Source organism: Gasterosteus aculeatus, chromosome 4 (genome assembly GCF_964276395.1).
Source record: "Gasterosteus aculeatus chromosome 4, fGasAcu3.hap1.1, whole genome shotgun sequence".
Lineage (NCBI taxonomy): Eukaryota > Metazoa > Chordata > Actinopteri > Perciformes > Gasterosteidae > Gasterosteus > Gasterosteus aculeatus.
The window spans coordinates 36,100,923-36,121,819 of NC_135691.1; the positions used below are offsets into that span (position 1 = coordinate 36,100,923).

The 20,897-nt window shown below is 42.9% G+C and overlaps 2 protein-coding genes across 8 annotated transcripts; both read left to right on the top strand.

The window, feature by feature from the left end:
- Positions 1-493: 493 nt before the first annotated feature.
- Positions 494-12,059, top strand: cdhr5-rs (cadherin-related family member 5, related sequence). 7 transcript variants are annotated; one of them, XM_040173035.2, is made up of 14 exons: positions 494-592; positions 783-868; positions 1,837-2,054; positions 2,526-2,582; positions 2,655-2,747; positions 2,969-3,055; positions 3,130-3,240; positions 6,157-6,321; positions 7,201-7,291; positions 7,990-8,096; positions 8,177-8,377; positions 8,471-8,593; positions 10,637-10,715; positions 11,283-12,059. In XM_040173035.2, exons 2-14 carry the CDS (start codon positions 790-792, stop codon positions 11,420-11,422), a joined length of 1,551 nt encoding a protein of 516 aa, XP_040028969.1. In that variant the 5' UTR covers positions 494-592; positions 783-789; the 3' UTR covers positions 11,423-12,059. The 7 variants fall into 7 exon arrangements, with proteins under 7 accessions (XP_040028969.1, XP_077957040.1, XP_040028970.1 ...); XM_078100914.1 differs by having other exon boundaries at positions 523-592; positions 728-868; XM_078100916.1 differs by lacking the exon at positions 494-592 and adding an exon at positions 11,018-11,114 and having other exon boundaries at positions 634-868; positions 11,283-11,418.
- Positions 12,060-14,424: 2,365 nt separating this feature from the next.
- Positions 14,425-20,204, top strand: irf5 (interferon regulatory factor 5). The gene is made up of 9 exons (XM_040173031.2): positions 14,425-14,624; positions 15,079-15,344; positions 16,330-16,516; positions 16,878-16,903; positions 16,980-17,007; positions 17,351-17,626; positions 18,621-19,010; positions 19,086-19,204; positions 19,475-20,204. The coding sequence occupies exons 2-9, from the start codon at positions 15,171-15,173 to the stop codon at positions 19,661-19,663; spliced, it is 1,389 nt and encodes a 462-aa protein (XP_040028965.2). The 5' UTR covers positions 14,425-14,624; positions 15,079-15,170; the 3' UTR covers positions 19,664-20,204.
- The last annotated feature ends 693 nt before the right edge of the window (positions 20,205-20,897 follow it).

Here is a 20,897-nt window from a genome sequence, read left to right on the forward strand (position 1 = left end):
CTCTCCTGAGTTTATTGACTTATTTAAATGAAAACATGAAATAATTACTACTTTGGTTTTGCCTATGGACTCTGTTAATGATGTCTTAATCTAATAAGGGTTGTTATGGCAACACTGGCCACTCCCTCTGTTTCAGTACAGAAAAGAGGACAGGAGAGACTACAGAGTACAGCAAGGAGTACAGTAGAAAATACAGGAGAGAGTACAGTGGAGAGTACAATAAGGAGTACTGTAAAGAGAATAGCAGAGACTACAGTATAGAGTAGAATAAAGTACAGTAGAGACTACAATATAGAGTAACAGTAGAGAGTATAGCAGAGAGTACAATAGGTAGTAAAATAGAGATTACAGTAGCGAGTAGTATTAGTGGCATACTGGCCTAATTCTCCTGCTCATTTATCTCTGTAAATACGTCAGACATAATCCATTGATAATCTGTCAGCGTCGCACAGACCTTCTGTCCCGCTGTCACACTACTATAATTATATATATATATATATATATATATATATATACATATTTGTATATATATTTATAAATATGTATATAAGCAAACAGGCGTCGATGACAACTTGACAGCAGGATACACAAGGTCAGTATTTATAATATTATTATTGTAAAGAATATCATGGCTATTAATACATGAGATTATCAACATGAGTCATCTCGCGTCAAATCAGTTTCTCATCCCTCACTTTGTGTGTTCTCGATGATCATCTTGAGAAAGACGATTTGATGAAAGCTGTGACATGGAGTCAACCTGATGATTGTGTGCTCTGTAGAAGGAGAATGTGGAGGAAGATGCTGAGACCCTGCAACCTGCTGCTGTGGCAGGTGGCTCTCAGCTTGTCGTATCATGTTGTTACAGGTAAAGAGACCAGTAGCAATATAAGTTACGTTGTATTAACTTCTTCCCCTAACCCACATCGGCTGCAGTGAAAATCAGATGGTTGGTTAGAACTAATCAAGAAGTGATCCATTATCACTTCCCTTTTACACAGCCCAGCCCTTTTAGGACCCTAAATGTCACACAAGTCCTTGTGACCTTCATAGGAGAGAGTGGATAACTACTGAAGGATCAACAATCTCTGAGCTGGAAGATACTCCCCAGTGTAATGTGAGAAAAAAAGATAAATGAGAATAAATCATATGAATAAGACTTGATTTCTCTCTAAGATTGAACTTTTGATATTGGACAGGTCGACATGAAACCCACAATAAGTGTAATTTGTAGCACAAGGTTTGTTTATTCTCAATGAGTCATGGGTGAATATTCTAATAGAATACCAAAGAGATTAGGGGGTGAGACAGTTTGGTCACCGGTGACTTGTTCTATGACAACCCAGTCTAACAGTCAAACGTGTGGTAGCTACGTTGTGGAACGTGGGATTCTCACGCTTTCTCCGCAAAGTCGTGACAATACTACGTTTTATTTTGGCCTGTTCATTTACATCGCCTTGCAACTTAACAGAATATTATGAAAATATAACGCATACTTCGCGCTAGAAATGCCATCGAAATGCATACAAATGCTGACGCTTTCTTAAAATATTGTGTTTTTCACAGATAATAGACCGGCAGTCCGCCATTTCCTTTTTTTAGCTGAGGGGAAGTTGATAGTCACGTGACCTAGTTGCAAACGAAACGTGGTATTGTCACGTTTTCTCCCCAAAAGCGTGAGAATACCACATTCCACGATGTAGCTATTACACGTTTTGCTGTGAGACTGGGTTTTCTATGACATCACAAGTTCAGAGGTTAGTAGTTTCACACAGATGTTTAGTCAGAACCGACTATAAAACGTCAGAGTGTATAACTGCGGGATGCTTTCCCTAGCCAGTCCGTGTGGGGGTGGCTCAGACATCTTTGCGGCACTCAGGGAGAACAGTCCGACGGGTCAGTTCATCTCTGAGCTCGGCATAACCGCAGAACCAGGGGCCAACAGAGCTAACAGCCTCCGCCTGTGTGTGAGCGGAGAGGACGCCGCCTGGTTCTACTTAGACGGCCGAACCCTCCGACTGAACGCCTCTGATCCCAGAGTGCTCGACAAAGAGGTAGGCCTGCTTCCTTGCTCCGTCACTTAATCATCTCACCTGGATCATCTACAGCAGGGGGCCGATCATGGCCCGCAGTCCGATTTCATTCAGTCGTTCATTCTTGTAATGGTCTTGTAATGTATCATTTCTGGCCCACTAGCACTGTTAAATATATCATGAATAAATCATAAAACCTTCAAATGTACTTCCTCCTTTAACAGACAACAGACAGCACTGTGCAACTGTACATCACTGTCACACTTCTTGGTGTTGGGTTTGACTCTGCGTAAAGAGTGTTGATTTAACACTGACAAGATTGGGACAATATATACACCTGCTTAGAGTTCAAATTGAATCTCACAGAGTCAATTCAACTCTCTGAAATGAGCTGTGCACTGATCTACAGGGATGTCACTCACATAATATATAATAATAACAATACATTTTATTGATGGAGTACTCACAGACAGACATGGGTTTGTCTCTCAGGCCCAGGGGCCCATGCTCATAGCTGAGCTCACCTGTTACCAGGACGACGTCATCCAGGTGAGCTATTCCTCCAACATGAACAACAGCAGCTAGTAAAGTGTTTTTAATAAAGTAATATTTCATCATCAGAGTAAGTTCAGGATTCTGGTGGAGATACTGAATGAAAACGACAACAGACCAAAGTTTGTAGAGGAGACGATTCACCGGTTCACAGTTAATGAGGTACAAAAATTGTAGAGTAAAAGTTGTAGAGTAATCTACTCTGATTACCAGGAGAGCTCTTGTTTACTTTTATCTAGTGGTGTTTGTGAACGTGTATGATATAAATGTATATAGACATTTGTTTTGTGATACTTAAATATAAAGATGTTTACACATATATATATATATATATATATATATATATTGGGACCTATAATTAATTTCCTGATGTATGATTTCAGCTGACAGCCGTGAACTCTGTGCTTTTCACTGTGAAGGCCGTGGATGCAGACGGGGACGTCATCAGTTACATCATTGATCCATCTTCGGTAGGTGTCGACATTAATTCTGTCCACGCTCTGTTTCTGTCTCCATGAACTCAACTGTAACCTTCCCCCCGTAGAGTGACCCACAGTTCTTCAGGATTGATCTACCCAACAGTGGAAAGATCGTTCTGAACAAACCTCTGGACTATGAGACTAGAACCCAGGTGCAGGTGCTCATCTGGGCCCAGGTAACCCTTGTTGGGAAGGGCAGGGGGACTTATTGGTTAATAACAAGTGTGAAACTAATTGATTGATATCAATAGAATTGTTAACAATCACTAGATAATTCACACAATGAATAAATAACGGGGCACCAACCAGAGCTAAAAGGCCCGATTAACCAACACTATAAATCAAGTCTCATAATTGATGTTCCCTCCTTATGCTGTGAACCAAAACGCTTTACTGGCGTGAGTAGTTCGCGCCTGAAAGGGGGCGTGGCTTATCTCTGTTGTTTGTCTCCGTAAAGACAGTTATAATAATTTGCGCTATATGGCAATAAATGTGTGAATTACACAAATGTCGGAACCGCAAACGGTGTTGTGTTTGGGTTCGGTGCGTCATCCGTCGCCGCACACAGCTTGAATTTCACCGACTCCTACAGGAAGTCCGTCTGGATGACTGCCGCTCCCAGCAATACTGGAGCCGCTGTTCTGACGATTTTTGCTGCTTTGTCGAGAATTGCTACCGCTGCATAAATTGATGGCTCTGTCTATCGATTCATGCTACCATACCATTTTAGCCTAATAATAAACCAGTGCTTTATTATAATAATGTGAAAAAAATCATGTTTACAACAACGCATCGACACAAAAGAAATAGCAACTGCTAATCACTCATTAATCTTCATGTTATTACTACCTGAAAAGAAATTGGGCAGTATGTTCGCGCGCTGTGAGCCCTGCCCCTCTAGAATCATGTGCATGTCCCTGCGACACAGTAAGCTACATCCAACTATTCCAAATTTAACTTCAAGAGATAAACCAGTGTGCAATCTAAGCTATTTATCTTAAATAAGCCAAAAGTGCGAAGAAAGGGGGTTTTGGTGGATGTTTTTCTCCGTGTTTCTGCAAATGGAAAACAGACTACGGATAATACGACACAGTAGACGGAGGCAAGGATACACAGTCCATGCAATTATTTAATATTTAATTTCAAGAGAACGGTCATTGTACAATCTACATGCTCAATGTACTTTTTAACTTGGCCAAAAGAGGAAATCATCGGGATTTTGAGGATGTTACTCCGTTAACACGTCGTTCATCGACAGGGTTGAAAAATATTATGGAAACTTGGAAAATCGACTCGGCGCATGCGCAATACCACAACGTAGCAGTTCTCGACAAGTAGCAGAAAATGATAGAACACCGGCACAATAGGTCTGATGACCTGTGGTGAAGCATTAGTTTCATAAAGTGTGTTCACCCTGACGAGCGGAGCATCTCAACGCTTTCACAAGACAGCGTCAACAATTTGTTTTCTTTTGCATTCCCCATCCTCCACGCCGCCCGAAAATTTGCTTCCTCCACAACCGGTCGCGTCTGTGCATGGAATCTACTTTTGCGAATAATTCACTTCGCTTTTGGTATGTTCACAGCAAACGCGATGCGAATGTATTGCGCAGCAGGACTCTCAGGGTACACTTTTGGTCAGTTTGCGTGTTTCGCATATTCCCACCGACGCGACCGAGAGGGGGCGTGCTTTATCACCCTGAAACAGTTCAACTTTCAACCATTGTTTTTCCTCCGCATCAACCCTGGAGGACATAGTCACTCTGTACTTGTTGTACGTCGGACCTTCAAACGGAGTCGTGTTTTTGTACTAAATAGCATCCGTAGGCGCAGACAGCTTGGTGAATCTCACCGACTTCTACAGAAACTGCGCCTGAATGACCGCCGCTTCCAGCGGTACAGGGTGCTAGACGTTAGCCCATTTGAGAGCTCGTTGGCTCGGATCGGGCACCGGACCTCACCACCTTCGCATCATACTTCCATGCTGAGGGACCTGTACCATGACGAGACGACCAGCTACACACACGTTATCATCGAGCAAACTTCCTTAATACTACTTAATATTTAGTATCAGTGTGTTGTTTAGCAATACAGTTACCCTACACTTTATTGTACTATATTCAGTGCAGTGATGGGATCTTGTAAAAAGGCACATATGATTGTATGCTGCTTTTTAAAAGTGCGAGATCTTTCCCAGGCCAGTCGCAATAAAGGTACGAGGATGTATCGTACAGTGACAACGGGGAGCCTCTTGGCGCTGATAGGCTATTGCGCCGCAGCGTCACAGCGTTTGGTCGCCAAAGATGGAATATTTCAACTTTTGCTTTTGCGTCAATCGCAGATTCGAGTCCCTCCAGCGTACCATAAGAGTAAAGAATTTTGAATGTTTTTACGATTGGGCAGTGACTATAATTTCCAATTGTCACCACCATACAAATGCACAAGTAAACACAGGAAAAACGTTTTTTGAAGCATAACATGACATTACAGGTCATTTAGCTGACCCTTTTATCCAAAGCGACTTACATTACATCTTTAACCCATGGCTTTTCCAGTGCACCCTCTCTACAGTTTATTAACTCACAGCAACACTGATTAAGATCATATATATATAATACGGGTCGACGGTGGCGCATGGAGTAGAGTGCAAGACACCTAACCCATAACTGCTCTGCGGGCAAAAATGTAAAAAGCGATGGGTAAAAAAAAAAAGCTATGTAAGTTGCTTTGGATAAAAGCGTCAGGTAAATGACCTGTAATGTAATGTGATATATCTGTAACCAACAATCTCTATAACACTATCATGGACCTACTATCCAAACAAACAATCAAATAAGTTTGTGTGTGTGTGATTGAAGAAAGCAGGGGAAAAAGGTGTAGGATACAAGGGCACCTTGGAGAAATACTAATTTTACCACAGAGGGAGAAAAGGTTGGAGTCGCTATAGAAACGCCATCAATTGCTGCAGGCCGAAAAAGTGAACAAACTCTGCTGTCAGGTGTTCTGGAGCCGTATTAACAATTAGATTTAGTCAAGTCAGAGTTGGTTAAACTGGCTTTCTAGAATAGGGTGTCTTTTTTGTGAAATAAACAGGAAGTGAACACTGAGGAGAAGTTCAACACTTCTGCGGTTCTGACTGTGAACATCGAGGATGGGGACGACCAGTATCCTCACTTCCTGCCCTGCACACGTGTCTCTCCAGGTGTTCCTGTCTGTGTGAGCCCCACCTACAGCACAAACATCACACAAAAACACCAGGTAAGCCAACAACACTAGGTAAACAAACAAACATCAGACAGAAACACAAACAAACATTCCCCAGAAATACTAGGTACAAACGGCATCTAATGCCAGGGGAAAATGTACTGTAGTTTTCTAGTCATATCTTTTAATTTGCACAGTAGGCGGATACATTAGTTTTCTCTTTACATCCATTAATGTATACTGTAAGCAGACACATTCGTTTTCTTTTTATATTAATTTATGTACACAGAAAGTGGAGACGCGTTTTCTATTTCCATTTATTAATGTGCGCTGCAATCAGGAATCAGACATATTTTGCCAAAATATCAGGAATCAGGAATCAGGAAACATTTATTAGCCAAAATATGTCAAACATACAAGGAATTTGTCTTGGCGATTAGTGCGCAACAGTAGACAGACAAGACAACAGTGCACAAGTAATAAAATGAAGTGGAATGAAATGCTAATGCAATGGGTTAGTAGAATAAGGCTATGGCTATGGGTTAGTATAAAACAAGGGAATAAAGTTAAAAAATTTTAAATATTAAAAAGTAAAAAAGAAAAATATTAAGCATAAAGTGCACTAACAAACAAGTAACAGACAAGAGACAAAGTGACAAGTGACAAAGTGATGAATTGCAGTTAAAGTGACATGTGCAGTGTGAAGGGGAGTGACCGGTGGAATGTTATAGTCAGTCAGTGGGGGACCGGCTCTGTTGATGAGCCCGACTGCCGACGGGAAGAAACTGTTGGTGTGGCGGGAGGTCTTAGTCCTGATGGACCTCAGCCTCCTGCCACATGGAAGGGACACTAAGCTACGCTAAGCGGAGACCTTAGTTTTCTATTTACACCCATTAATATGTACTGTGAGCACATATAATTGTTCCGTTTCAGGACCTAGTTCTCAAGTTTTCTCCCGGTCCAATCAGAGCAGAGGATGGAGACCGAGGACTCAACACCCCTCTGATCTACAGCATCCTGTCAGGTCAGTAGTTCCAAAACCACATGGAGATCAAAATCTGCATAATCTGTGTCCCGTGCAAAGTGTATCACAAGTCTTGTTAGCGTTAAATGGTAAGTGAAAATGCATTTGCAAAATAAGTTTCAATGTTAAATGTTGTAGAATCTTTTTTGAGGGGACAAGAGCAATGCAAACTTCGTTTTGGCCCTGTTGGGGGAAAATTGTTGAGCCTGCGTGGGGTGAGGCTCTCAAGAATGTGACCTTTGATGTGAGCTGGTGACTTAAGGCAGTCCAGGGTGAGATAAGACACAGATTAAACCATACGGGCCCTGACTGACCTTTTAGATGTTGTTGATTGACCGGGTCCCTTAAGGGAGGGTCACGGGGTCACCCCCACGTCGTCTGGTACTTTTCCAAACACTCCTCTTTGAGGGGTGGGCTCTCCTGTGCTGAGGCAGCACAAACTCCCTGAAGTGTGTTTAAGCTCCTGTTCTCCTCTTCAACTTGGTCAGATCTCCCTGCTCCTTTTGGGGAAAGGAACATCTGTCCCTTTTCAGCTGAATTGTAGTCATTTGACTTCTGTCCGTGCTTACGACTTGTGCTGATGATTTCTGTATTCTTTATCATTTCTTTATCAGTTACCCAATGTGTGTGTGTGTGTGTGTGTGTGTGTGTGTGTGTGTGTGTGTGTGTGTGTGTGTGTGTGTGTCACACTGTTTCAGGGGGGAATCAAAGCCGGTTTGAGATCAACAACAGGACCGGTGAGATCCAGCTAACCAGAGCTGTCCCCCTTAGACATCAGGAGAAGACCTTCACACTCAGTGTCATGGTAACACTATTTCCTGTTTATGTTCACAACCACTACAGAACCACAGGTCTGATCTACCAGGACTTGTTTTGCCTCTGCAGGTGTGTCAGGAGGACGACCATCTTAAGTACAGTGTAGTTTCGGTTCTGATCAGGGTTCTCAATGAGAACACGTTCCCTCCGGTCTTCAACAGAACCACCTTTAAAGGATTCATAGTCCAGAACTTGAATCCAGCCTCCATCGTCACCACATATGGGAACCACGTTTTACAGATCCTGGCATCAGACCGTGACTTCTCTGACGTAAGAACACCTGCTGGTTTACTTGTTTTATGACCTGTACAACAACACATGAGTGATCACTGCAGATGAGTCATCGCTGCTAACCAATCATAGGGCCTGAATCCAAACATCCACTACTCCATTCTTCCTCCATCTGGACTATACCAAGTGACCAACGATGGGGTTCTGATTGCCAGGACGGACAGTCTACATGCCTTTGACAGACACATAATACAGGTGGGTCTTCCTTTGAAAAGGTATGATTTCCAAAAAACTAAAAATGTTCAAAACATGCGCTTGCATAAAACTTAACATTCACAGTTACACAGTAATTCAGATTTATTACTGAATTATCCTGCTACTTAAGCTGGCCCATCGTACAAATATTTCCCTTAAGCAGTCTGTATGCTAAAAGTTAATGCTCTGTCCTCAGTAGCCGCTAACTCACGATCCGTACCTTCACAACACATGTGAACTGCTATTTTGTATGTCACGCAGAATGTTCTTGAAGTGACAGTACGCCCTAATTAAAATCAGCATCTGTCACTATCCCTAACCCTCCTTGAGACCAAATCTAACAGTACAAAACCCTTATTGCACCCACTTCGCCCCGGCTAGAGATGCAACCTCTGGCCCTAATCTTAATCACTCCACTGACCCCAAACAGTGGCAGATTGACATGAAGAAAATACATGGGCATCAATTATAGAAGACACACTTAACATTCTGAGCTGTAGCACAGACCATCCATCCATTGTCAAACCGCTTATCCTGCACACGGGGTCGCGGGGGGGCTGGAGTCCATCCCAGCCAACTTTGGGCGATAGACAGGGTACACCCTGGATTGGTCGCCAGCCACTCGCAGGGCTACACAGAGACATACAACCATTCACACTCACATTCACACATCTACGGGCAATTTAAAGTCCCCAATTAACCTGATCCTCAGAGCACAGACCGAGAAAGACAATTTAATTTACACAGACTGCATTGTACACCACTGCTAAGGGGAAGGCTTTGCCTAGGTTCCCCTACATGTTGCAAATGTAGTTGTTGGGATGTTTTAAGCAACCCTGAGAGCAACACAAAGTCCAACTCTCATTCCATAGAGAACAATGCAAATCTGGCAACACATTTCTCAGAAAAGGCAAAAGGTACTAGTTTTTGAAACTGCCGGTAAAGTAATATTTCTGAGCGCACAGACATATAAATGATATCTCTGCATTCGGCAGAGTCTTGGGTCTTGTATATCCTTATCTTTTGGATTGGAATCATAGTTTTGCGGATACTTTCATTTGTGGGAGGTGAAGTTTAATTTAAGATGTATTCTCCCCAATCTTTGATCAGCGCGGGAACACGGCAGCTGCGCCGTTTCCGTGACAACCCACAGACTAGCCGGGGCACTGACTCTCTGTCTCTCCCATACAGAGGTACTGCGTGCAGTACACACAGACACACACGTGGGCACTAGCTAGCATGAAATGCACGAACTGTGCTAGCACATTTCTGTATTTCCAGCAATTGTTTCAAATGTAGTTCAGCTTTTCCAGTTTCTCGACTTTTAGACCATTGTGGTGATGGGGGGAGGGGTGTTGGCGCTGACGGTACGCCAAAGTTGGCCGTACTCCCTCCCGTCGGCAGCTGACCGCACCGTACTCCCCGGCAGGTCGGATGTGGCCCACGGGCCGGAGTTTGAGACCCCTAGCGTAGATGTTTATCTACAGTAAAATAACCCAAAACCTTTTATTCCTATGATTTACTGATTGGTTGTCACTAACTGTTCTCTACATTCATTCCGTTGCTCGCTCAATATTCTATTGTGTATGCTTTCCGGTGTCACGGTGTGGTTCACTTCATGTTATATTTTGTAGTTTTCTGCCACTCGTGTCCCCGGGTATCTTCACTTCCTGCCTTGTCATGTCATCCCCTGTGATCGTCTAATAGTTTCCACCTGTGTCCAATCACCTGCACCTCCCTAGTGTATTTAAGCCATGTGTGTCTGTTGTCACTTGTCCCGTCATTGTCTTTCGGCACGCATGTCCTTGTCTCTCGTCGTTCGCAGTTCCTGTCTCCCGTTTTGCCCCTTGGCCTTTTGCTTTAACCTTTTTGACAATTAAAGTCCCTTTTGTTTTTGAACTCTGCGTCTGAGTCCTACCTCTCCCGCAATCCCTGACATCCGGTTATTGCAGATTCACACTTGATAGTCACATACCTGAACCTCTCCTGTGTGATCCAACTGACTTCTTTTTAGTCAATGTAAATCACTATTTCTATATGCAGGTTGTAGCCAGAGATGAAGAGTCAGGGGAAGAAGTTTCAGCTTCAGTGGACATTGAAGTCCTGCAGACTGGACAATTAGGTGAGTTAGTTCGCTGACTCCAGCTCTCTCCTCTCTGTAGTTACTGTGGTTACATTACATGTCATTTAGCTGACGCTTTTATCCAAAGCGACTTATAATAGGTGCATTCAACCATAGGGATACAAACTTAGAAGAGCAAGAAAGTGCAATTTTCTCAAATAAGCCAATTTACAATTTGCTATAGATAAGAACCATAAGTCCAATGTAAGTGCTATAGTTAGTGTGTTAGTGGAGGTAGAGTGTGAAGAGGTGTGTCTTTAGTCTGAAGATGTGAAGGCTCTCTGTGGTCCTGATGTCTTCAGAGACCTCCTTCCACCATTTAGGAGCAGGACAGCAAAGAGTGGAGATCTAGTCGAGTGTTTTGCTCTCAGTGAGGAGGAACAAGCAGTTTACTTCTAAGTATGTTCACTTACTATGAGTCTCTCCATTCTGTAGTTCCCTGTGGAGTGTCCATTGACCAACTCTAATCCTCCGTAGTTACTCACGGTGTGTTCACTGACACCAAGTCCCTCCCCTCTGCAGTTCTTTGAGGTGCGGTCACTGACTCCGACTTTCTCCTTTCTGTAGTTCCTCGTGGTGCGTTCACTGAGCAGCAGATGTTTGGGAATGTGGACAGCAGACTTGCAGGAGGAATCATAGCGATAATTCTTCTTTTGGTTCTATCAGCTGTCGTGTTTTTGATGCTTCGAGTCGTAAAGAGAAGATGAGTACTGAAAAATCCTGAAAAAGACCACAGGTGATCACATCACTGCATTGGACACATATCACGACAGGAGGACAGACCAAACAGAGGACACGTTGCAACCCAATCAGAGATGGACCTACAGGCCGACATGAGGACAAACCAATCAGAGCAGATGCTAAAGGATGACATGAGGACAGACCAGCGGTGATGCTACAGGACGGCGTGACGACAAACCAATCCGAGCAGACGCAACAGGATGACATCAGGACATACATTACATTACAGGTCATTTAGCAGACTCTTTTATCCAAAGCGACTTACATTACACTTTAAACCCATGGCTTTTCACATTTTTGCCCAGGGAGCAATTAGGGGTTAGGTGTCTTGCTCAGGGACACTTCGACATGGAACATGGGGCAGCCGGGAATCGAACCAACAACCTTGTGCTTCCCAGCACACCTTCTCTAACCCTCTGCGCCACGACGACCCAGAGCAGTAGCTACGCAACAACATGAGGACAGACCAATCAGAGGAGATGCCACAGGAGGACGGCCTGGAGATCCATTTTTTGAAGACTAGTACAGATAAGAGGAGAGCGACACATCTCTAGCTAATTATACAGCAGGAACAAATAAAGCATAAGACCGATAATGATCCGATACAGACTCATGAATTCATTTACAGTTAGTAGATCTGAGGGTGAAGCCAGATGTTGTTACATATAACATCATGTACCCAGTCCAGGGAATCAGTTTATTGATCAAACACTGCTTTGTGTTTTTCCTACGCGGATGTGTGGGTTTCAGTAGCATGTGCACAGACTGTGAACCCCTATTGTCTATAAAAAATCCAATGAATTTAACTTAATAATCATGGCAAAATCTATCAAAATCAGCACCACCTGCTGCGAGGGCTAGACAGGAAGCACGGCCAAATATCGCAGATAAGTTAAATGTGTAGGTGTTAGGAAATGTATAGTTAATATATAACTGTAAACTATGAAGATCTTCATCTAGATCTATCTTTTATCATCGACTCCTTAAGATAAGACGGTGCCTCACCAGCAAGTGCCTTGTAGGTGAGGAGAACAACCTCAAATTCTATTCTTGATTTAAAAGGCAACCAGTGCAGAGAGGCTAATACAGGAGTGATATGATCCCTTTTCTTAGTCCTGGTTAATACACGTGCTGCAGCATTCAACTTGAGAGGCATAAGAGAGAGAGTAACAAACACATTAACTAATTTTTCTGCTTCACTTTGAGACAAGAAGTTTCTAATTTCTTATATATTATGTAGATGAAAAAAAAGCTCAAAGTTAAAGGACTCATCCTGGTCAAAGAGAACTCTAAGATTCTTGACGTGCTGCTGGATACCAGAGCAATTCCATCCAGACAAACTTTAGAACAAGACAGTGGACTTCAAAGGCGCTCTGGGACTAAAATGATGAAAATCATTGTCTGAGTTTAGGGTTAAAAAAAATGCTAGTCTTCCAAGTTTTGATGTCTCCAAGACATTCTTGAAGTCCAACAAGTTGGTCCATCTTACCTGGCTTCATGGACAGATAAAATTGAGTATCGTCTACATAACAATGGAAGTTTATCTTTAATCAAAGTCATTGGATTATCTTTATTTATCTATATACACCTTTAATCACAGTCCAAAGGTATATCGCTTTATTTGAATATATATTGATGTACTTTGTCTACCTTTATATTCAGTTAATGGTATAAAAATAATAAATATAGACATGTTAGTGCCTGATGAAATGATTATGGGGTCGTCGTGGCGCAGGGGTTAGAGAAGGTGTGCTGGGAAGCACAAGACACCTAACCCCTAATTGCTCCCCGGGCAAAAATGTGAAAAAGCCACGGGTTTAAAGTGTAATGTAAGTCGCTTTGGATAAAAGCGTCTGCTAAATGACCTGTAATGTAATAAAAACTATCATTGATAGTTGAACTATCTCCTAAATGTTTTATACATCCTGTTTTTAATGGAGGGTATTTGTATAATGTTTCAGATAATTGGTATTATGGCATGGCATCTTTTACTATATAAATAACTATATTATATAAATAAGTTACATTAATAATGAACATTATTGAAAATAAAAGATTTCATAACTTTATTGATAGTTATAAATCCAACCAGAGCGAAGATTTACTTTCACTGTTTTCAGTTAATCAGTTACAACATATTGAATTAAAGACAACAATAAAGGTCCTTCAACCAATGTAAAGAGAGTTTAGTTTGTAGGTTTGTTATTTAGCATTTAGAGTTTGGTTAGACTGATTGCGGCAATTCAACGCAGTGCGGAAGCAAAGGGAGGAACCTCAAGTACTTCCCTATAAACTCTTAAACACTGTAAATTATCCCACAAAATACCGGTCATCCCTTCACAATAAAACGTCAGGTATCGTTCTCTCCACTCAATGTTAGGCAAATTAAAGATTAAACCTAGATAGAAACCCACATGAAATCAGGCAATATTTATTGATTTTTGCATGAAATATTAGATTTGACCTTTGAAGACATTTTGAGAAAAAATAGTAAAACATTTTTTTTTAAATGACCTCTCATATCTTATAAGTAGAGAGCCTGAAAGACATTCAAATCAGAGTTAAAAAGTATGAAATAAATCCTCTTAGTTGTAAGTCATATTTGTGGAAGTTGTTGTGGTGACATGTGCTGTCTTTTGATATTTAGACCATTCAAAGCGCGAGAGTCTGTGAGACTCTGTGAGACTCTCGCCACTGACTAGGTGACCTCACTAAATCCCTGAGAGGTCAGAGGTCGGGGGGCTACTGGGATTGGCTCTTACATCAAAACACAATAAAGGATACAGTCTGTGACAACTAAAAAGCGACAATGTCCTTGTCCCATTCACAAATACATACCTACATAAAAAAATACAAAAACTTCCTCGTAGAGTGACTTATATATTGGCCAGGCATTGGCCTTGAAAATGAGATCTCGATCTCAATGGGACTTTTATCTGGTTAAATAAAGGTTAAATGAAAAAAAAATGAGCTTTTATTTTTCTCTCTAACCGGAAGTACTGTTTTTGGCATTATCAAGGTTATTTTTATTTAAAAATCTGCCGGATTTATTGTGTGACATGAGCCTCAGTTTGTGTTGGCGGCGGCCGTTCGTGATTAACGACGGAAGCAGGGTCACCGTAGCGAGAACCAGGACATGACCGGGACCGGGACCGGGACCGGGACCAGGTGAGTCTATCGTAACGATCACTACATACCGGCGCGTGCTTGCGTGCGTAGGTAGTGACTTCGAATCAGCAACTTCCCAATACATACTTACAGCTGAGCCCAGAACCCGTCTGAATAAATATCTATATCTATATCTATATACATATACATATATATACTATTAGTGCTCAGTTACTCATTTCGGTCTCTAGTCACACACTCCCGCCACCCATCCAATTTCTCACGCCGGCCGTATGGAGTCACCCCTGACAAAATGTCACTCCAAGGTTTTTTGAAAAGTTGAGACACACACACACACACACACACACACACACACACACACACACACACACACACACACACACACACACACACACTTTTTACATTTACATTACAAAACCATAATTAATTAAGTTTTCCAGGCGAGTTTAATTAATTCAATTAATAGGATTCTCTCCAACTGTTGTTACTACAGAAGGAGACGCTCCAACCCTTCCTCTCAGCATTCCCAGTCCTCCTATTCTTCCCAGCATTCCCAGTTGTCCTAGTCCCCCCAGTGCTCCCACCATGAGCGTCCAGCCCCGCAGAATCCGTCTGAAGCCCTGGTTGCTGGCCCAGGTGAACAGCGGCAGGTACCCCGGTCTGCAGTGGCTCAGCTCGGAGCATCGACTCTTCCAGATCCCCTGGAGACATGCCACACGGCACACGGCAGCGCCAGAGGAGGAGAACACCGTATTTAAGGTCTGAAATATGATTACTATTAACAATTTGGGAACTTAAAGCAACTACTTACACTCTTCAGTGACAGTTTCCTTAAACATGGCACATGCTGATTTGCTTACTGAACCTGATGTCACTTCCTCTTTTACTGGTAACTGCTTCTGCTATTCCTCATTTCTGCTGACTGAAGTTTGACTTTGAGCTCTGACATTTTTTCTCTGTTTGTTTGTGTACAAAGACGTAACAACAACAAGCACTGAGATTGTAACAGCCGTTTGTTTCTTTGTGTGCAAAGAGCTAAAAATACACACAGAGTCTATGTCAGCTGTTTGTTTACGTGTGTACAGACATAATGTTACGTCCGGTAGCTAGGGGTAGACGGACATGCACATAAAACCAGATGGAATTGGTATTTAAAAGGATATTTATTGTTAATTGGGCAATGAACAGAGCTTGCAAAAAAGAGAATGGGTCCAACGGGTGCTGTGGAACTCAAAAACAGAATACAACCAAAAGAGATCCTCAAAAGGAAGATTGTCTTTTTCTATCTAAGAAAACAAAAGAAGTCCTCAAAAACTTTATCAACAAATAACCAAAAGGGACAATACTCACAGCACCCCTGAACCTAATGAGACTAAACAACAAGATTATGTTAAGTGCAACCGGTGGTATCAGTATTTTGTATTCTTATCCTAGGCCCGCTTTCTCGCACTCCAACCGCTCTTCCTCAATCTGGTCTGGCAGCCGCCCTCAGCTGTGTTCAGTCAGGCCTTTTGAGCTGGTGGACCAGCGATGTCGATCCTCCGATTGGCCGGGACTGCTGGGCGGGTCTTCTCGATCCTCCAATCAAGAGTGGGGGATGTCACAGCCTGCTTTGCATATATTTAACTTACACTCATGAGGTTGCTGACTGCAGCGATAACACATAACAACAACATGCACTGAGTTCATATCAGCTGTTTGTTTGCGGCCCTCCGCTATGAAAGCCCTGCTCTGTGTCTTGCAGGCGTGGGCTCTAGAGACAGGTAAATACCAGGAAGGCGTAGATGAACCTGAACCTGCCAAGTGGAAAGCAAACCTCCGCTGCGCTCTGAACAAAAGCAGAGAGTTTCAGCTGAAGTATGACGGCACAAAAGAAACTCCGGTTCAGCCGTACAAAATCTATGAGGTGTGTGAGCAGAGCGGAAACACGGGTGAGTCCATTTGGGCTGTGATGACATCATCAGACACTGTTAGGTCAATAACCGTTAGATCTTATATCCCAAAACGCATGATGGTGACAATGATGAAGAGCTAAACTGTTTCAGCCTCTGGCTGATCCCAGTTCAGCCTGTGAGTCTCAGTTTCTCATCAGAAGGCCGGCGGTTTGATCCTCGCCTCCTCTGTTGGTTTTCTGATGAGAGGCTATGATTCCGTCAGCATTAAGTCCTTGTACTCTTGAAGGTGGTTGAGTGATTGAACTTTATTAACATTCAGATTCATCTTGTATTTTAATATTTAATGGAGGAAGTTTTAATCTTTGTCTTGTTGTTTGTGATCTGATTTCTTTCTCAGATGGGGTAGATGATGATGATGAGGAGGTGAGGAAGATAACATTAAAAATAAACAAGTCCAAACTATTAATAGCTGACTCACAACAATGTGTTATATTCTCAGATGCCAAATATGATGGACCTCACAATCAGTAAGTACAAGGTTTTGCTCCGCTTCTACGTGGAAACCAAACTTAGAAACCCAAAGGCCTTGCGTCCCCGTTCCTTAGAGTCACTGCAGTGACTCCAGACCAGCACCAAAGCCGAACAAGTGTGTGCACCCCTGCTCTACTGGAATGTTACCACTACGAGATAGTTCATGAAGAAAAGCCGTAAACAACATCATGTCATTAAATATATTATAAGAACTGGACTTCATTAATGTGATCTGTTTCAATCTCAGTATTTCCTCCCTCTTAAGGTACTTATGAGCTCATTGAGAATGGAGATAAGACGTACCTGATGATGTCATGTGATGATGTCATGTCTCATCAGACCCCAAGACGGGTGACCCACCCTCCTTCAGCTCCTTCCCAGGGCAATCAGAGGCAGCGTTTGAGCACATGATCCCTGTGACCTCTGACCTCCAGGCTCAGGGTAGCTTTTGCCCATTTGCTAGTGCATCACTCTCCAAAAAACTCCAGGAACTGAATCCCCTGCCCCGCCCGGCAGAGTCCACTGGCCCTGGGCCGGCACTGATGGAGGCCAGTAACATGGGGGACGTCCAGAACCACCAACCCAGCAAGTATGACCTGCTAAGCAGCGTCCCACGTGAGTAGCACCTCTGACCTCTGGCCTGCGAGAGGTTTCCTGTTGCAAGGAGATGAGGTCTCAGCATCTTTAGATGGGTGGACTGAACACCTGGTTCTTGTGCTGTCCCACATATTATCTATAATATGCAAAGAGAAAAGAGAAAAACCTTTACTCTTGATCTTGAGGATTCAAGGAGGGCAAAGTCTTTAAAACGGAAGAAGGTTCTGTGGTTAAACCATGAACTTCCCAACTGAGTATTATAGTAGAAAGATAATTTGCTAACAATGTGCCGTCATTATCTAAATGGCTTTGCTTGTTGTCGTAGTGACAGGTGTAACTAGAAGGCTCTCAAAGAATGTAGAACCTGTTCCACCCGAGGGATGACCTAAAAGCCGCCAAACTGAGCAAAACTGGGCAAAATCCAACTTCCCAAAGGAATATTGTGTACTCATCACAAACAAATATCTGAATGCTTTACACCTTTGGAAGCGTTACAGTCTTGGCTACAATCCCCATTGATCCATTTGAAAATGCTCAAAATTTGGGTTATAAAATATCCTTTGCAAATTAGTCCATAAATTGGTGTTTCAAAGGTTGAACAATCTTTTGAAGCTAAAGGGGAAAACCAAATTGAGAGTACAAAAACCACCAAGTCATCAAAGCGTATGAATCCTAAATATCTCCTTAATTTGCCATTTTGAACAAAATCATGAAATGAATCCCCCTTTTATTGTCGCTTTTGAATGACGTTAGGGGCGTTATCAGATCAAATTTCACAGGCAGGCGTCACTCTCGAGCATTATTTATTCCAGCAAAGTTTTGTGGTGTGGGTTACATTGATTTATTTCTTCACCAGTAACATATGAACACATTTGTACACATCCATTCACTCAGAGGTTGTCCTTTATCCCCACATTTTTCTCCCAGATAGAGAAATTTGTACAGAGCTGGCCTCAGTAACAGATATAACTGTGTGTTGCCTTGGTAATAGAGGTACACTGTGTGTCCATAGTAACAGACCTTGACCTGAGGTTCCAGTACCGAGGCCGGACAGCCGGTTCGCTGACCGTCAGCAACCCTCAGGGCTGCAGGCTTTACTACGGCCACCTGGAGCCAACCCCAGAGCAGGTGGACCTGTTTGGACCAGTCACCCTGCAGCAGGTCCTGTTTCCTGGGACGTCGGAGGTTCAAAACCAGAAGCAGAGGTTCTATACCGAGGCCCTGCTGGACGTCATGGACCGTGGGCTGATCCTGGAAATCTGGGAGCAGGACATCTATGCTGTCCGCCTCTGTCAGTGCAAGGTCTTCTGGTCCGGACCCGGCATGCCGGAGCAGGGTCCACCGAACCCCCTGGAGCGGGAGAAGAAGATCAAGGTGTTCAGCCTCAACGACTTCCTGCAAGGTGACGAGTCACAGAAGTGTGAAGAGTGCTCGGTCCCAACACGTTTTTCACAAGCCAACACGTGTCCATCCGCAGGGCTGATTCTGTTCCAGAGAGGAGAGACGCAGAACCCTCCCCCCTTTGAAATCTACTTCTGCTTCGGGGAGGACTGGCCCGACAAGAAACCAAAAGAGAAGAAGCTCATCATTGTTCAGGTGTGTTCATCAACACTCTTCCACTATCGTGGTTTAGATGTTTGTCTGCTGAAGGAGGAAATTGTTTTTTTCACTTTTAGAGCTGCATGAATAAGGGAACAAAGACAAAAAGAAGGTAGTTCTCCAAGGTCCTCAGTGATATCTGCACATATTTAAATTAGATAGTTACAAGATCAGAGCTCATAGCCACCAGCAGGTATTACGATATTTAACACTTTGAGCAATACCTGTGAGCCTTTGGACATCTCGTGTTGTGGTTCTGGTTCACAGGTTGTTCCTGTCGTGGCTCGGATCCTGACAGAGATGTTCTCTGGCGAACTCAGCTGGTCCACCGACAGCATCCGGCTTCAGATCTCAAACCCAGACGTGAAGGACCAGACGGTGGAGCAGTTCAAGGAGCTGCAGAGGCTCCTGCAGAGCCAACACATCCAGGGGCCGTGGACCCCCAGCGTCTCTTGATCCACATCCAGGGCCCCCAGAGCCCCCACGTCTCCTAATACACATACAGGGGTCCTTGACCCCCACTCTTCTAATCCACATCCAGGGGTCCTTGACTCCGACACCTTATGGTCCACATCAAGGGGCCCTGAACCCAGACCAGACGGTGCGGTTCAAGGGATCCCCCCCCCCGATGCCTCCTGGTCCACATCTAGAGGCCCTAGCCCCCCCATGTCTCTTGGTCCACATTCAGGGGCTCTGGAGGTTTCCTCCGAGTAACGACAATCAAACTGGAGACATGTTGAAGATTCCAATGGTTCTAAATGCTTCATTTCCGATAGACTAAATCTCATCTGATGTGAAACTAAAGCTTCACAGCTCCTTCCACATCAGTTTTAGAAGTGAAACTTCCCGTTTGAACTAAAGAAGTGATCATCAGAACCGATCCAAGAAGTCTGCATACATATACACATACAGTTTAGTCTTTTTGAAGTATTGTTATGACAGATCTCTCCTTTAACCTCTAACATGTTCAACGATCAATAAACACCACTATATACTACACCAGACTATTCATTCGGGCTTCAATTATTTCACATTGTATTAGCAGTTACGGTATTGTAATACACAGAATAGTATAACATTGTAAAGCAGTATTATACAGCAAAAGACTATACAAAACAATACAACCCCTAGTTCATTATAAAAAAAGTATATTAGTTACAAACACTAATACAATGTAAAGTATCAGTATTATACATTAATCAATGGTATTACGCTATATTCACCTGTAATACTATAAATACATTGTTAAAGATAAGTCATAACATAGTGCATTACTATATATTAGTCAAACTATTATACAGTAATATATATATACACACATATATATAATTACTATATAGTAGTCAATTATACAGTAATTATATATATTTTTTTTACATTGATACTATACAGTAACACACTGTATTTAGTTTCAGTCATCATTACAGGTGGTTCCTGTTTGTCATCATTGTTCACATCCAGCAGACGTGTCAGATTTATTTCTAATATCTCACTGATCATTAAAAAATGTTCATGTCTGCAATCTGCTTATCACTGAGTGAGAAAGACTGACTCCACCCGTCTACACCGGGTACTGGATGTTCTGGCTGCAACTTCTTCTCCTTCAGGACAAGCCACAGGTCACCGTTTGGTTCTCCAGCGTCAGGAACCGACCAGCCCCCCCCCCTCCCCATCAGCTGAGCCGCTCTGC

What these genes read in the sequence shown, in the direction of transcription:
- cdhr5-rs (XM_078100914.1), top strand. Translation starts at nt 736, where the DNA reads ATGAAAGCTGTGACATGGAGTCAACCTGATGATTGTGTGCTCTGTAGA. An exon ending in ACCGGTTCACAGTTAATGAG is followed by an intron (nt 2,748 to 2,968) that starts GTACAAAAATTG and finishes GTATGATTTCAG; the next exon opens with CTGACAGCCGTGAACTCTGT. An exon ending in CCTTCACACTCAGTGTCATG is followed by an intron (nt 8,097 to 8,176) that starts GTAACACTATTT and finishes TTGCCTCTGCAG; the next exon opens with GTGTGTCAGGAGGACGACCA.
- irf5 (XM_040173031.2), top strand. Translation starts at nt 15,171, where the DNA reads ATGAGCGTCCAGCCCCGCAGAATCCGTCTGAAGCCCTGGTTGCTGGCC. An exon ending in TAGATGATGATGATGAGGAG is followed by an intron (nt 16,904 to 16,979) that starts GTGAGGAAGATA and finishes TTATATTCTCAG; the next exon opens with ATGCCAAATATGATGGACCT. An exon ending in CCTCAACGACTTCCTGCAAG is followed by an intron (nt 19,011 to 19,085) that starts GTGACGAGTCAC and finishes GTCCATCCGCAG; the next exon opens with GGCTGATTCTGTTCCAGAGA.